This window comes from Rattus norvegicus, chromosome 16 (genome assembly GCF_021556685.1).
Source record: "Rattus norvegicus strain SHRSP/BbbUtx chromosome 16, alternate assembly SHRSP_T2T, whole genome shotgun sequence".
Classification (NCBI taxonomy): Eukaryota; Metazoa; Chordata; class Mammalia; order Rodentia; family Muridae; genus Rattus; species Rattus norvegicus.
This window is the reverse complement of record NC_141549.1, coordinates 84,224,452-84,242,166: the sequence shown is the minus strand read 5'-3', so window position 1 is coordinate 84,242,166 and position 17,715 is coordinate 84,224,452. Positions and strand designations below refer to the sequence as shown.

At 51.7% G+C, this 17,715-nt stretch overlaps 1 protein-coding gene across 1 annotated transcript; it reads left to right on the top strand.

Annotated features, from left to right (window-relative positions):
- Positions 1-5,309: 5,309 nt before the first annotated feature.
- On the top strand, positions 5,310-17,263 carry Grk1 (G protein-coupled receptor kinase 1). Its single transcript, NM_031096.1, is given in 7 exon segments — positions 5,310-6,192; positions 8,085-8,212; positions 9,521-9,678; positions 10,290-10,373; positions 13,332-13,456; positions 14,569-14,770; positions 16,727-17,263. Coding segments are annotated over 7 exon segments (1,695 nt in total). The 5' UTR covers positions 5,310-5,493; the 3' UTR covers positions 17,026-17,263.
- The last annotated feature ends 452 nt before the right edge of the window (positions 17,264-17,715 follow it).

The following is a 17,715-nucleotide window of genomic DNA, read 5'->3' as shown; positions in this document are numbered from 1 at the left end:
CACACATGCACACACACACACACATGCACACACACACACACACACACACACGCACACACACACACGCACACACACACAATCAATCTCTGATAGCACTTCAATTCCATCCAAAAAGAGAACCAGTGGTGTAGCCCTGGGTCCAGCCATGGTGGGATTTGGAACAAGGTGTGTTAAAGGCTTTTCCACCTGGAGATCGCATGTAAAACAAACATGGGCACTTATTGGTGCTATGTTGATATTTTCCATTACTACAGTAAACTGGCAGATCATTTGTTTACAAGGTTTATAGTTTCCATGTTTAGATACAACCAGTTAGTCCTCTGCTAGCTAATTCCAAAACCCCAAGAGAAATAGTGTGGTTATAGTATCTTTAGAGAAAGCAACAATGTGGCATTTGCCAAGACTAGTGTCCTTTTAAAATCATCTCACTAATATATTTTCTAAATGGACATCAGTTCTTTTTTTAATTGCTGTTATTGTTTTATTTATTTATATTCCAAATGTTACCCCCTTCCTGATCTCCCCTCCCCTTTGCCTCTGAGAGGGTGCTCCCTCTCTTACCCACCCTCAACCACCCTTCCCTGGGGCATCAAGTCTCTACAGGATTAGGCCCATTCTCTCCCACTGAGGCCAGACAAGGCAGTCCTCTGCTACATGTGTGTCAGGGGCCACGGGCAGCCGGTGTATGCTCTCTGGTTGGTGGCTTAGTCTCTGGGAGCTCTGAGGGGTCTGGGTTAGTTGATATTGTTGTTCTTCCGGTGGGGTTGCCATCCCCTTCAGCTCCTTCAATCCTTCCCCTAACTCTTCCATAGAGGTTCCCAACCTCAGTCCAATGCTTGGCTGTAAGGATCCACATCTGTTTCAGTCAGCTGTTGGTAGAGCCTCTCAGAGGACAGCCATGCTAGAGTCCTATCTGCAAGCACAACATGGCATCAGTAAGAGTGTTAGGGTTTGGAGCCTGCCCACGGGACGGATCCCAAGTTGTGTTTGTCACTAGATGGCCTTTCCTTCAGTCTCTGCTCCCTTTTCGTCCCTGTATTTCTTTTAAACAGGAACAATTCTGGGTCAAAAAACAATCGGAGGGTTGGTGACCCCATCCTTCTGCTTGGGGCCCTGCCTATCTACTGAAGCTGGTCACTAAGGCCATCCCCCCACTGTTGTTGGGCATTTCATCTAAGGCCATCCCCATTGAGTCCTGGGAGCCTCTCACATCCCAGGTGTCTGGGACTTTCTAGAGGTTCCCCCTGCCCCCACTCTCTCCCTAATATTTTTAAATTGATATTTATATTTTAAATTTATATTTTTATCATTTATTGGGGAAGGGGGTTACGCATGTACCGTGGCATGGATGTGGCAGTCAGTGGGCTCTCTCCTTCCACCACGTGGGTCCCAGGGCTCAGGCTCAGGCTCAGGCTGTCACGCTTGGCAGTAAGCACCCCTACTTACTGAGCCCTCTCACCAGCCCAAATTACTGTAAACTCTGCTTTTTTAGAAAATTTAAAAGACAATAAAACTTTAATACTTATTATTAATGTGAGTATATGAATTTGTGTTAATGGGGTGTGTGTGTGTGTGTGTGTGTGTGTGTGTGTGTGTGTGTGTGTGTACAGATTTATGGAGTTGAGTACCTCCTTCTACTTTTTTATTTCAACAAATGGTGCTGAAGCAGTTTGTCTTAGTCAGGCCTTCTATTCCTGCACAAACATCATGACCAAGAAGCAAGCTGGGAAGGAAAGGGTTTATTCAGCTTACACTTCCACACTGCTGTTCATCACCAAAGGAAGTCAGGACTGGAACTCAAGCAGGTCAGGAAGCAGGAGCTGATGCAGAGGCCATGGAGGGATGTTACTTACTGGCTTGCTTCCCCTGGCTTGCTCAGCTTGCTTTCTTATAGAACTCAGGACCACCAGCCCAGGGACAGCACCACCCACAATGGACTGGGTCCTCCCCCTTGATCACTAATTGAGAAAATGCCTTCCAGCTGGGTCTCATGGAGGCATTTGCTCAAGGGAGGAGGCTCCTTTCTCTGTGATCACTCCAGCTTGTGTCAAGTTGACACACAGAACCAGCCAGCGCACAGTTGGACCTTCATTTGAAAAGGTGCCTCAGCGAAGTCTCATACCCTTTCCAGAACAAGGTGGATCATGAGCCTGAGTGCTACAGTGGGAGTACAGCTTTTAGGGAAAGCCGTGGGAGGAAACACCAAGAAAGTAACCCACAACACAACATAACACAACACAACACAACAAAAAACCCCACCACCACCTCCAACAACAGCAACAAAAACTTCAGTCAGGGAAGTAGGTAAATATTTATTTATTTATTTTATGTATAAGTACACTATAGCTGTCTTCAGACACACCAGAAGAAGGTATCAGAGCTCATTACAGATGGTTGTGAGCCACCATGTGGTTGCTGGGATTTGAACTCAGGACCTCTGGAAGAGCAGTCAGTGCTCTTAACCGCTGAGCCATCTCTCCAGCCCCAGGGAAGTAGGTAAAAATGAAAAGACATGCTGTCATATAGAGAAGACATTTGAAAAGCACCATCTGACAAAGGGCCAGGCATGTGACCAACAGGTGAAGGATTCTTCAGGTTCAATAACGAAAACCAGGCAGTCACCCACTTACAATATGGTAGAAAGATACCAGATACCTCAACATGGAGGTGCTGCTGGCACGCTGGCCTATAGGAAAAGGCTCTGTGTGGTTCCCTCTTGGGGAAAGGAAATTAAAATCGTAAAGAACAAAGAATTTCATGTTCAGGAAAACTGATGGAACCAGAGATCACCGTGTTAAATGAAATAAGCAGAATCAGAAAGACAAGTGCCACCGGCTTTCTAACATATACAGAAAGTAGATAAAAAGTGGGGGTAAAAAACATTCCCAGGGGTGAGGAAGTAGAAGAGGGAACTCTGGGAGGAATCTGTAGGAAGAGGAGGGAGGCCAGAGAGTACTAGGGAGGAAATGTGCTCAGAGAACATTACACATGTATGAGAGTGTCACTGTGGAGTTCGTCGTCTTGTACAATTAATATGTGTTAATGAAAAACATGGCCAGGGCAGAACAGCCAAATGGGCTTCCGGCGCTCGCGAGGATGTGGGTGTCTGGTTCCAAGGGCTGCTGAGAATGGAGGACAAACTAGAAATCAGTGTGTCAGTTTCTTAGAGCAAACACAGAGCTGCCCGGAATCACATTCTTGGACATTTATCCTGGAGAAGTAGAAATTTACACACACACACACACACACAATTTAAACCTGGGTGACTGGTCATCAGCCTCAAGAAGGAAAGAACTGTGGGCACCTGCCTTCTCCGAGAATTCTCCGAGAGGCAAAAACTCTCCCAAAAGTAGTCCCCGAAAGAACCCATGCTCATAGAGTAGTACCCTTTCAGTGGTACAGTTCAACCACAGAGAGCAGGCCCAAGGGTCCCTGGCCACTGAGGGCGTGGGAAAGTCTTTGCCTACAGAGGGCAGCTTAAGGGTTCTGTGCCATGAGTCCACTGCTGAGAGGCAGTGCTGAAATTTGGGGAGCTATTACAGTTGAGGGATCCTTCTCCCTACTTTCCCCCCTTCCTTTCTCCTCCTCTGCCACCCCTACAACTGTATGCACTCAAGAGATTAACTTGAGCACACTCAGAGAGTACACCCTCCCCCATCTGAATAGTCTGGCCCGGGAACCAAACTCATCCTACTTTGGTGGCAAATTTTCCTTAGCCCCTTGCACAAGGGACTTCCTTGTATGAAGGCAGCCTGGAATTCTTCAGCCCTAACCCTCTCATGGTCCTGACTCACAGTTTCCATGTAAGTCACCTGGGAACCTGTCAGAGATGGAGGCCCGAGCTCCACCAGGCCCTCAGAGGCAGGTGGAATATGGATTTCAGTGCTCTGGTGGCTCTCCTGGCAAGGTACCCAATGGCAAAGAACCATGTCTCCTTTGGTCCTGATTGGTGTGAGAGTCGGCTCCAGTCTGTTCAAGGTCACCAGCTACTTAAGTGGCAGGGTTGGGACTAGCACAGGTCACCTGAGGAGAACGAGGTAGTGTTTACCTCAAATATTTACTCATCAATCTTCCTGTCACAAGCCCTTGCTAGGAGGTGGGCGTGTGGCAGGAGTGGAGGTTGTCATTCACCAGCAGGTTCTCTTTTTAATTCCTCAGTCACAACAGGAGACCCTGTCCCCACCTGAAGCACCCCCAGCCCTTCAGGGAAGGAGGTTGGGCTGAACACTCCTTTAACCTCCTGACTCAGGTTTTCCAGGTTTCCTTTTATTCTCAGCTGTCCCTTTCTCCTCCCTGTAAGCACTCGCTCCTGTGGCAGCTCCCCAGACTGTCAGGAGTACCTATAGATGTGACAGACATGGTCCCCAGGAGGTGGTGACATGCCTGTAGATTCTGACATTCCCAGGTGTGTCCTGGATGTGACCAGTGTCTATGCTGGGTTCCGAGTATGCCCCAGTGAGCCCCTGCTGTTCCAAGTTTGTCTCCAGTATTATGCCCCCAATCCCTGAATCCTAGATGCATTCTGGGCTCATGTCTCACGTGTCTTCTGGCCTGACAGGGGGCTGGACGTGACGGCATGCGGGTCTCCTGTTGGATCATCCATGCTTTCTAACTGCCTTTGGCGGTTCTGCAAGAAGGACACTTGTTTTCCCCAACAAGTGCCTGTGGTCTCACCTACAGGCAGGGAAACTGGGCACTGCAGGCTTCCCTCTGGATTCCTGTTATCTGGAGGTTTCTTGCATGCTACTTTCTTAAGGATAAAACTTAAACGGGGTGGGGGTGGAGGCTGGAGAGTTCGGCTCAGCGGTTAAGAGCACTGACTGCTCTTCCAGAGGTCCTGAGTTCAAATCCCAGCAACCACATGGTGGCTCACAACCATCTGTAATGGGATCCGATGCCCCCTTCTGATGTGTCTGAGGACAGTGACCGTGTACTCCTAGACAAAATAAATCTTAAAATAATAGTGTAGAAAACAACCCGGAGCCACATACAAATGGAGGTTTCTCCTGGGACTGACTGACTACCCTCTGCCTCAGACTCACGTCCCAGAAAGACACAGACAAGTCCTGTCCACCTGCCAAGGCCAGAGAAGGATAGAACTGTTCCCCACTGGCTTCCAGGAGCCTTCGGCATGCCCTTCCCTTGGGAACACGGAGGCAGCACCCAGGGGGAGTCAATTGAGCTGAACTCTAATCCGATTTGGAGCGGCTTAGGGGATTGTCTTTTTCTGGCACCTGCTGGTCACCCCTAAGGTGTCCTCAGTGACCCCAGCATTGGGATTTAGCTAGATACTTGTCAGCTCTGGTCTCCCTGGCCATTCGGTGGGATCCCAAGCACCCTGGCCACGGCCGTGTGCCTCCCTTTGTCCCACAAGGGCAGGAACAGGCCATAGGCCAAGGGCACCAGGTCAAGCCTGCTTTGGCTGCTGGTGCCTTGAGCTTGACTTCAGCTTATGGGTCTTAACACTTGAAGTGGACACAGGGCATCAGCAGGATGGATTTCGGGTCCTTGGAGACCGTGGTGGCCAACTCTGCCTTCATTGCGGCCCGAGGCAGCTTTGACGGAAGCAGCACCCCCTCTTCCCGAGACAAGAAGTATCTGGCCAAGCTCCGGTTGCCCCCACTGTCCAAGTGTGAGGGTCTCCGTGACAGCATCAGCCTAGAGTTTGACAACCTGTGCTCGGAGCAGCCCATTGGCAAGAGGCTCTTCCAGCAGTTCCTGAAGACAGACGAGAGGCATGTGCCGGCTCTGGAGCTCTGGAAGGACATCGAGGACTATGACACTGCCGATGACGACCTACGGCCACAGAAGGCTCAGGCCATCCTGGCTGAGTACCTGGACCCACAGGGCACACTCTTCTGCAACTTCCTGGACCAGGGCATGGTGGCAAGAGTGAAGGAAGGGCCAACTGGGAGCCAGGATGGGCTCTTCCAGCCTCTGCTGCAGGCCACACTGGAGCACTTGAGTCAGGGCCCCTTCCAGGAGTACCTGGGAAGCCTATATTTCCTGCGGTTTCTTCAGTGGAAGTGGTTGGAAGCCCAGCCCATAGGTGAAGACTGGTTCTTGGACTTCAGGGTCCTGGGGAAGGGGGGCTTTGGGGAAGTGTCCGCCTGCCAAATGAAGGCGACCGGCAAGATGTACGCTTGCAAGAAGCTGAACAAGAAGCGGCTGAAGAAGAGGAAGGGGTACCAGGTAGGGATCCCAGCGAGCAGTAGGATGCGCTTAGGCTAGAGGGCCGGTAGAATGTAGACCACCCGCCAAGACTCCTGTGGAGCTCTACTCGGGCCCTAGCTACTGTGCACGCTGCCTTTTGGACTCCCCTGGCTCAGCCAGCCAACGGCAGGATGGTAGTCCCTCTGTACCGCGCTCAGGAGCAGTTCAGAGGGGGAGCTGCAACAGAGCGTGTATCCGACTACCTAGAAACCTTTCTGTGTAGCTGCTGTTGTGACCATATGCAGGAGGGAGTGAGGCAGCCCTCTCTCGGCAGGTACTGCTCACAGATAGGCAGAACCCATCTGGGATGCTGTGGTGTGGGACCACTTTTCCCCGAACACAGGTTTCCAGGGGACAAGAATGAGTGGAGGACATGGGCAGGCAGCCATTTCCTCCTTGGTTGGCGTCAGTGTCTAGTTAAGGCAGGATCAGCAAAAGCAGCTTATTGTCCAGGGAGCACAGCCCTCTGCAGCCCTGCTGTACAGTACGGATAATGCTGTGGAACTCCTAGGAATGGACACATGGACATAGCTGTACGGGAGAGAGGGAAGCGGGGAGAGACTGGGAAGAGTAGAGGGAGGAAAAACTATGTTTAGGATATACATAGAATGCAAGGTGAAAAAAGGTCATGGTATGTGGAAGATGTAGTTCCTCTCTCTCTCTCTCTCTCTCTCTCTGTCTCTTTGTCTCTCTGTCTCTGTCTGTCTCTGTTTCTCTGTCTCTGTCTCTGTCTCTCTGTCTCCCTTCCTTCCTTCCTTCCTTCCTTCCTTCCTTCCTTCCTTCCTTCCTTCCTTCCTTCCTTCTTTTTTTGCCCCATTTTTAGAGACAGGATCTCTCTGTGTGGCCCTGGCTTTCCTCTAAGTCAGTCTATAGACCAGACTGGCCTCAAACTCATAGAGCTCCACCGGGCTCTGCCTCCCGAGGGCTAGGATTAATGGCCGTGCACCACCACTGCACAGCTGAAGGTGTGACTTCTGAAGGGCCTCGGCGATTGATTTCTGTCTCGAGTTTGAAACTATTCATAAATTGGAAAACGCTTTAACTGTTCCACTTTTATTTAAAGTATCTCAGTTAGGGGCTGGAGAGAGGGCTCAGCGGTTAAGAGCACTGACTGCTCTTCCAGAGGTCCTGAGTTCAATTCCCAGCAACCACATGGTGGCTCACAACCATCTGTAATGGGATCCGATGCCCTCTTCTGGTGTCTGAAGACAGCTACAGTGTACTCATATACATAAAATAAATAAATAAAAATAAAGTATCTCAATGGAAAGAGACACAACCTTATGCTTGTGTAGGACAGCACACACCTTTAGTCCCACCACTCATGAGGCAGAGGCAGTGGCTGGGCTTGTGTGAGTTCAGTAGCCCACACAGAGAGTTCCAGGACAGCCAGGGCTACATAGTGAGGCCATGTCTCAAAACGACAAACACACACATAACTGCAGCTTTCTGGAACTGCAATTCAAGTTCTGGGCCACCCTCCTGGAACATGCAACCCAGTACGACACTTCCAGACTTCATTGCCCGGGATCGGGGGTGGGGTGGGGGTGGTGTATGACCTGCGGCTCTTGCCTCTTCCACACTTTCTGATGTTTAGAATAAAGATAATAGAGCGGGTTCTCCTGGAAGATCGGGCCGCGTTGGGAGCTGGCTGGACGTAAGCGAGGACTGGACGGAGGGGCTCTGGTGGTGCAGGGGAGGGGAGAGGACAGGGCAGTGACAGAGATGTCCCAGTCAACGCCAAGGCTACATCCCTGAGTGACTGTTTGCCACATTTTCAGACTGATCGCAAGCCCGTCCTGCGCTGTGCCCAGCGTGCAGGCTGCGCTCCACAGTGCATTGCTGAGGACTAAAGATCATTCTGCTTCCAGGGCGCCATCGTTGAGAAGAGGATTCTAGCTAAAGTACACAGCAGGTTCATCGTGTCTCTGGCCTATGCATTCGAGACCAAGACCGACCTCTGTCTGGTGATGACCATCATGAATGGAGGTGACGTAAGGTAAAGGTGTCCAGACCTGGGACTACTTTCAACTAGGGTTCATGACTGGTGGGGCCTGTCATTCTTCACGCTCATGCGTCTCCATGATTGTCGGGGACAGCGACAGAGGGCATGTGGTGTTGCAGATAGCTGTGGTGGGGCCTGTGGGTTGAGAGGGCCAAGACATTAAAATGAACGATTCCATCCATGCCCAATCCTGTATGGCTCAAGAGCTGGACGTCTGGCTAGAGACCAGCTTGTCTATGGTAGGAGGGTGCCCACTCTGATGGTGCCTGGGCTAGCCAAACCTCGGGGTGCTCTGGGGTTGTTCCTGCATTCTTGGGGTTCTCAAGCTAACTTCGTTCTTTGGCTGGGGGACTTACCACTCTTTAGTTTCCTGTTCTGTCAAACAGAGACAACAGTGACCACATCAGTGTTAGAAGGATGAGGTGGTGAGACCCTGGGGTAGCGGGCACACAGGGTTAGCGCAGTGAGGTCCCTGGGTACCTAGTACATGAGGCTAACACAGTGAGCCCCTGGGGTGCCTTGGGAATGCAGGGTGCCACCAAAGGGAGCTGTACCCCCTGTGCAAACCCCCTGTGTCTCTTGGCTCATCTGCTTTTATTTATACCGCCACCCCAGCAAAGCCAATTGCCTTTTCTTCAGACAAGTAACACGAGGTCTAGACAATCCATCTTCGAGAAGGAGAAGAGGGCTGTAAGGAATGCTGGGGGATTCTTTTTAGCATTACACCCTCTGTCCACCCCCTCCCCTGGACCTTCTAAACCCCTGTTCTGCACATCTCTGCCAGAGCTTACCCTATTCACAGCTTCTAGCTATGGGCTTTGCTTCCTTGTAAAGTGTTGAGGTGGCAAGCATTCGGAAGAACACAGAAATGGACAGACTTCAAGGTCTTGTGGAAAGGGGCTGGGAAGGAAATGCTACTGTCAAATCCGCCCAGGGGTTCAAGGTCTGGTGGAGCAGACCACAGGTTTACTTAGAGATTCGGGGGTGGTTTATACTTTAAGAAACTGGGGATGAGCTCACTTCCCTTGGCCCTGTCTTGGCACTGCTCTGGAGTCGGGAGGAAGGAGGTGTCAGGCGACAAGCTTGTATGCCTTTCTAACCGTTGTCTCTCTAACAGCTATGCACCCATCTGAGGTGGCATCTGAGGCCTCTGGCTCTGGGCTTCTCCAGGGGAACATTGATGTCTGTTCCCAAGGTGGCCATGCTATGCTGACCCATGTGTGCCCTAAGATCCAGACTCTGTGTCTGCGTTTTACCGCCCTTCAGCCCATGTGAGTGCCTCCTGTGGTGTTCTGCCCCCAGGTACCACATCTACAATGTGGATGAGGAGAACCCCGGCTTTCCGGAGCCACGAGCCATCTACTACACAGCACAGATCATCAGTGGCCTGGAGCACCTGCATCAGAGACGCATTGTCTACCGTGACCTCAAGCCAGAGAACGTGCTGCTGGACAACGATGGTGAGCCCTGGGCGGGCACAGGCCAGGCAGCTTAGGGGAGCCCCTGGGGTGGGTGCAGGCCAGGCAGCTTAGGGGAGCCCCTGGGGTGGGCGCAGGCCACGGCAGCTTTGGGGGAGCCCTTGGGATAGGTGCAGGCCAGGCAGCTTTCGGGGAGCTCCTGGGGATGGATATAGGCCACGGCAGCTTTGGGGGAGCCCCTGGGGTGGGCGCAGGCCACAGCAGCTTTGGGAGCCCCTGGGGTGGGTGCAGGCCACAGCAACTTTGGGAGCCCAAGGCATGGTTTCTTCAGCCTCTTTTAAAGTCATTGAAGGGCCTAGCAGTGTTAGAGCATAAAGGACAGTGGTGTAAGCTATGGAGAGTGTGTAAATGCATATAGGTGTGTGTGCATGTATGTATGTGTGTGACAGGTGTAAGGCATATGTGGTATGCCCATTACACGTATGATATATCTTGGTGGGGAATGGATATGTGTGTGCGGAGTGTGGTGTGTGTGCACAGAGAACATGCATAGTGTGTTTTGCTGCTGTGCAGGGAATACTGCTGAGCCGCGGGCTCGCCTGGTACCTCTGTTCTGTGGATTCCGTGTGACCTCAGCTTGTCTCAACTTTTAGGCAACATCCGAATTTCTGACCTTGGACTGGCCGTGGAGTTGAAGGAAGGGCAGAATAAGACCAAGGGCTATGCAGGGACCCCAGGTAAGATCTGAGCATTGGGGGGTGGTGGTGGTGGAAAGGCTTGGTATCCAAGAAGAGGCCTTGGCTTGTCCTTTCTCTCAGAGCTTGGGGCAGCAGGAGCCCCAAGACCTAAGTGGTGACCGAGTGGGGGTAGTGGAGCACGGCTCCTTATCCTCTAGAGCAAACAGTGGCAATCAGGTTCTGCTCAGCAGCTCAAGAACTGTTTGCTCCCTTCAAGGACAGCCCCTCCCCTGCCTTAACAGTCTCACTAGCTTGTCAGAGCTGCCTCCTTGGTACCTCGATGGGCAGAGGGAGCCCAGGACTTGCACACTAAGTGGCTTCTTGGGCATTGGCAGAATGAGTTTGCCTGGGATATCTCATGGAAGAGCTGGACTCAAGGACTTACTGTGTAGGTCACAGCTCAACCAGCTCTCGCTAGGCTTCAGTACAACTCTGGTAGGCATCCGCCAACATGCAGGCTATGCACATGTGTATCCTTCTGTGGGCAAGCATACCTGTGTACACACATTTCTACATATGTGCTTGCTCTCATGTGGTGTACACAGTTGTATGTTTGTACATGTATGTAGGTGCACAGCTCCCTCTGTGTGAAACATGCATATGTGTATATGAACGTATGCATGTATGCATGTACCCATGACTGTCTCTGTGTGCATACATGCAAGTACATGTGTGCATCTTTACACACCTCTCTGTGCATGCACATGTCAACATGCACATCTGTATGTGTGATATTTCATACATGTAGATATATATGTTTACTCATGTGAATGTGTATGCACCTCTATGAGTATTCTCAGTACATGTGCACACATGGGCATGCATCTCTCTGTGTACACCACTCTTGCACATACATGAGTGACTGTAGATGTATCTGTGTCTAAGTGCACACACATGCAGCCATGTGTATCCTTCTGCCTTCATCCTCCTCAGAGGAAGGGGGAGAGGCAGCACAGGTAGAGGAAAGAAGAATCTTGAGTCAGCTGGAGCAGGTGCACGGCCCATGCTTAGTGGCTCTGTGACCTTAGATGGTGTGCTTAATCCGTCAGAGTCTTTGGTTTTAACGCTTACCACATGGGCATCTGAGGCTGTTACGTGACCGCTACATACTTGGACTTGCATGCTGTAGATACTTGCATTTAAGTCCCCCCTTTATCCATATTCTGGATTGTCCTGCATTCAGGCTGACCGCTGACAGGACTTCTTAGGTATTTACCTTATTCCCCAGCTGTCTGGCCTCATACCAAGCATAAGTTGGGATGTAAATAGAGTGGGATGTAGACAGGCCCCTGCTTTGTGTTACAGAGTCACCAGGTCCCTGTGCCTTAGGTGGGTAGAGAGACAAGAACTTTCCCCTCCATTCTGGAATAGGACACATCCATGCTTACCCTCAGGAGGCCTGGTGCTTGTCCAGCCGTGGTAGCTGGTGGGTGCTGAGGGCTCTGAGCAGGCGCAGGGTGAAGGAGATCTGAGAAAAGGATTCTGGAATCAGCTTGGCCTGAAGCCATCGCACAACTTTGTGAAGACATGGTTGTGCATTCTTTCAAGAGCTAGCTCAAACGTCATTTGGATCTCCTCAGTTTGCTCCAAGTTCCGGGATCTGCTGGAGCAAGATTTGAAGAACTTACTTCAAGACTAGAATTGGTCCCACTCTGGACTGCTGGCCCAGGTGGCCAGGAGAGGGTGCCATTGCCCGCCCAATCTTTACCTTACAGCGCTTACTGAGATTCAATGGCAACTCTACCCACCTTGTGAATCCTCTGCCTGGGATGGCAGTATAGGGTCTGGAGATGCTGAGTTAGGGTGCAGACTAGAAGCTGGTGTTCCAGGAGCCAATGAACACTGTTCTAGACAGATCCTCCCTCCCCCCCACTCAGTCCACAACCGTTGGCCATGCATGGGGGATGTTCTTCCTCTGGGTATAGGAAGAAGCAGAAATACACTCACTCCTTCATCCAGCTACTCACAGGTGCTGTCTCTGCAGCAAAAACAGGAAGGCAAAGGGCGGCATGACCAGAGTGTGGCACTACGGTCGGGAGAGGTGTCACTGGGTGAACACTGGTGCTGTCTTGGAGTGGAGAAGTGGCATGTGTGGCTCCAGAAAGGGATACTCAACAATTCACCTTCCAGAAGGGCTAATCACCTAGGAGCCCAGGAGCAATTCCGTAGCCTGTTACATGGGGCCGAGAAAGCAACGGGATGGGCGGGAGGAGATGGTTTATACACTATGTTGCAGATACTGGGCATGAATTAATAAATATGGTGGGGTTGAGGTTTTCATGCAAATGGCCAAGTTGTAAGCAGACAGACAGGAGGATCAGTGAGCCTACGCTCCTGGAGAAGGCCACACAGTGGCTGTGCTATTGGGTGCTATTCCGGGAGTGCATGTGGGAGGGGGTTCAGCTGTAGTTTCACTGTAGGTAACAAAGGGAGCTTCAAGGAGCAAAGTGACTGAGGACAACATAGGACTGTGGCCCCCTCACTCGTGTTCCTCAGGCTTTGGCCATGGCGTCTGGGTTACTGGACTCACTCTGGATCACGGGACACAGATCTCACTCTTGTATCCTTGTAGGAGGAGAGTGAGAAAGACCCAGCAGCATCTGTTGTGTTTCTCTACCCCATGAGTCACATGCAGCGCACTGTCCCTGAGTCTGAGCCGAGGCTTCACATCCCGCAGGAGTGAGATTCCTGACCTGGCAATCCTGCCCCTAGGAGTCTTTGGCTATGTTGGGAGACATGTGGGCAACCAGTGGGTAGTGGCCGGGGACATTATGCTCAATGTCCCTCAAAGACAACAAAGAGGTTTCTGGTCTCAAAAAATCACTGGTGGTGAGACGATCCCCCCTCCACTGGGAGACAGGGTATCTATCACCAGGCTTCTGTCTGTGATTACTGGGGAGGCGCCATGCTACGGGAAAGCAGGATTATCAATGAACCTACATACATTCGTGGCGGCAGGTTTCATGGCCCCCGAGCTCCTGCGAGGCGAAGAGTACGACTTCTCTGTGGACTACTTTGCCCTGGGGGTCACATTGTACGAGATGATCGCAGCCAGAGGACCCTTCCGAGCCCGAGGAGAGAAGGTAGGTGCCGCCTGACAGGAACCCCGAGAGGGTCCACTCTGGGGCAGGCATGGATAGGTGGGTTGTGCCAAGGACTATATAAGGGGCTCAGGCTCTGGGGTCCTGCTCCTGTGTGATATTCTGTCCCGAGCTTACCTGTTCTTGAGACCCGAAAGTGGAGCTGCTCAGAGATTCTAACCTGTCCTTTCACACCACAGCCAGCAGGTGGCAGAGCAATCACGCACTAGCCGAGACCCAGCGTCTCTCCCTGGTAGGCTCAGTAGGATCTTTTGGGAGCAGAATTGACAAGGAGGTCATTGGCGGGTCCTTAGCAAGTGTGGGCCACCAGGACACTGCTCTTGGGGCTTTGGATAACCACCCCATATTCCTCCTCTGATCCTCATTTTTCTTTACGTACAGAGGTTGGGCTGGGCCGGAAGCCAGGTGCTGTTGCCTAGGTCGCAGTAGGGACCATGTCCACCTACTTGTTGCTACCTTGTCCTCGCCTGAGCTCACAGCTCTGTGCTGTCATGTGACCCTGGCTGAACGTGGAGAAGTGTCTGAGTCTCACAGGCCTCCACAGTGACAGGCATCAGGACAAGTGGTTTGTGCTAACATTCGATCAAGTTCCACACGCTGCGTTTGTTCTGGCCGTGCCTGCCAGAGAGATGATGGTGGACTGGCTCTACAATGGGGGTTGTCTGGGGAGTAAGCCACACTGTCTTCATCATACATGTTGGGTGTGGGGAGCTTTGTTTGGGAGACTCCAACAAGGCTGACCAGAAGTAAGGCAAGCTTATTTCTTAAGTTTCTCTCAGTTTAGTAACGCCATGCCCAGCCAAGCTCTCCAGCAGCAACTCTCGCTTCTGGTCGTTTTCTGTGCAGTGGTGAACTAGCTGCGTAGACTCGTGTCTAAGTCAACCAGCACCACCCTTCAAAACAGCCTTGGTGGCTGGGGGGCTTTACTTTTCAACTTTTTGTCCCGAGATCATAGCCTTTGAATGCCAGGCTACCTGGGAGGGGGCCACCGAATGCCATCAGCCACCCCCAGCCCAGCAAGGGTCAGCACCAAGCCCCAAGGCTCGAGGCTTGGCCAAGGCTCACGTGAAGTGGTACGTTTGCCATCCATGCAGGTGGAGAACAAGGAGCTTAAACAGCGCATCATCTCAGAGCCCGTGAAGTACCCAGAGAAGTTCAGCCAGGCCAGCAAGGACTTCTGTGAGCAGCTGTTAGAGAAGGACCCGGAGAAGCGCCTGGGTTTCCGGGATGGAACCTGTGACGCCCTAAGGGCGAATGTCCTCTTCAAAGATATCAGCTGGAGACAGCTCGAAGCCGGTATGGTATCATAAGCCCAAGAGGGCACAGGGACGGGGGGAGGGGGGTTGGGTTCGGTCCCCAGCTCCGAAAAAAAGAACCAAAAAAAAAAAAAAAAAAAAAAAAAAAACAGGGACAGGGACAGGATAGGGACAGGACAGAGACCCCTGATGGCGTCTGGTATCCATGGGGTCAGGCAGGCTGAAGTCAGGTGGGAAACTCGGGTAACAAGCCAGTGTGGAAGCTCTGAGCCTGGTATTTGCCTTATATTCATCCTCGAAAGCACACATGTATAGACAGATACACAGACACACAGACATTCACACACCACACCACATCACACACAGCGCACATGTACATACACAGATACACAGACACACAGACACACTGACACACAGACATACACACACCACACCACATCACACACAGCACACATGTACATACACAGACACACTGACACACAGACACACAGATATTAACACAGCACACCACATCACACACAGCACACATGTACATACACAGATACACAGGCACACCGACACACAGACACACAGACATGCACACACCACACCACATCACACACAGGCCTTAGATGGACATACAGGCACACACAGGTATGTGCACATGCACAGGAGCATGTGTACATGCATGGGCTCACACACATGTATGCACACATGAAGACACACGCATACATGTGTCACACACACTGTGACTGCAGTGTCATGACAAACGCCATGGGGTGAATGAACTTCTCACAGGTAGATGAACTCTGCCTGCCTTGAATCCTTGGATCTCTGGAAAGTAGGGTGTGGAACACGGGATGAGTCAGGAGCCATAGGGAGGGGAGAAGATTCTCCCAAGAGAATCGGTGGAAGAGCTAAGCACCTCATCTGGAGATGGGCTATCCTTGGCATTGCTGTTATGAGGCCCTGAGGCTAGGAAGGATCCTGGCTCAGGAGGTCTAAGGACCTCTTCTGAGGGAGTAGTGGAGCACAGGAGACTGGAATCAGGCATGTTGGAGAAAGTCGGGAGGTCAACGCTTCGGTGAGAGCAGCCAGCCCATACCAACACAGGCCTGTTGCGAAGCTGGAATTAGTGGCTCATGTACAGCAGCATTGCAAGGTAGGGTCAAAACGCCCCACAGAAGCCAGGGCAGGAGGTTAGGTGACTTGAGTCGACATCTGTGCTCTACGAGACCAGCAACACCCTGCATCTTGCAGCTTCTGTTAAGAAGTGAAGCTGACTGGGGAGGGAGGATGCGAAGCACAGTTGGGGCCAGGCAAGAGCACTGAGTCTGGGGCTGCAGAGAAGGTGTGGTGGCCATGGGAGGGACTGAGGGTCCTCAAGTAAGAGATTTCAAGATGAGACTTTAGGATGGGTCTCAGGAAGTTGTCGGACACAAGGGCTGAGATTCCTTCCTTCCTTCCTTCCTTCCTTCCTTCCTTCCTTCCTTTAAGATTTATTTATTATTTAAGTACACTGTAGCTATCTTCAGACACACCAGAAGAAGGCATCAGATCTTATTACAGATGGTTATGAGACACCATGTGGTTGCTGGGATTTGAACTCAGGACCCCTGGAAGAGCAGGCAGTGCTCCCAACCACTGAGCCATCTCTCCATCCCGAGATTTCTTTTTAAAAAGGCTTCCTAGCTGGCATAGTGAGTCAGAGAGTCGTAACACCAGCATTGGGTAGCCGAGGCAGGAGGATTGTGATTTCAGGCCAGTCTGGGAAACGCCCACCTATCCATACCCACCCAGCCATCCACACACCTTTTTAACCAGATCTGGGCATCTTTCACACTGTCCATCATCTAGTCTGTGAGTGCTGGGCACACAGTTTGGGGCTGCTTCAGGATGCTGACTTTTCCTGTCAGCATCAGGAAGAGTAGAAGCCTTCTGTGTGTCTGTGGGGACCCCTCGGCTCTGCAGCTTCCTCACCACGGGTCTCTCTGGTCTGCTTCCCATCTCTTCACAGGAATGCTCATCCCTCCGTTCATCCCAGACTCTAGGACTGTCTATGCCAAGAACATTCAGGATGTGGGTGCCTTTTCCACAGTCAAGGGTGTGGTTTTTGACAAAGCAGACACAGAATTCTTCCAAGAATTCGCCTCCGGCAACTGCTCCATTCCCTGGCAGGAGGAGATGATTGAGACTGGGGTCTTCGGGGACCTCAACGTGTGGCGCCCAGACGGTCAAATGCCCGATGACATGAAGGGAATCACCGTGGAGGAGGCAGCCCCTACAGCCAAATCAGGGATGTGTCTCATCTCCTAGCCTAGTGTCTGGGGGAAGCCTGGGGCTGGCTGTATAGAGAGAGGGAAGGATACAGAGCTCAGGGGAGGAGAGTGACCCTGGTGTCAGCCTGTGCCCACTCCATCCAGGTCACCATGCAACTGTGTCTTCACAAGGAGCCAGCAAGACTCCCGGTCTAGACCCTAGAGGCATGGCAGTCCATTTCTTTTGTCCTGATTCATTCAAAAAAGACAAAAAAAGGCCACAGATTGAACAATAAGGTGTCTATGCTCAAAGAACCTTTGTGTACAGATGTGTGGCCAGGCCAGGAGCTTGATGACCAGAGACTCACATCCAGCATGGATCTCCTGGTACTTGGAAGTTAGTATTCCAGGGCAGACCTGTTTGCTCTGGTCAGATCAGGGTTGCAGGTACTTGTACACCCCAAAGAGGGCTGTACTCAGGGTACCCACCCAGACCCCTCCTTGCCTGATTCCTGCCTCCTAAGCTGCCTTTACTGGTCACCGCCTGTTCCCGTGGACCCCAACTTGGGGATATTGAGTCTTCAGGGAGTAGAAAGGACGGAAGGGCCTGGTCTTAGCTGAGAGTCACTGCCTCCTATTAAGAAGCGGAGACAGCTACCTCAGGCGGCTGTGGTCTCTGTCATCAGTCGACACTACATGGGGTGTATATTACAGTCACATCACATGTGATGGGGGCCTAGGTCCTTAC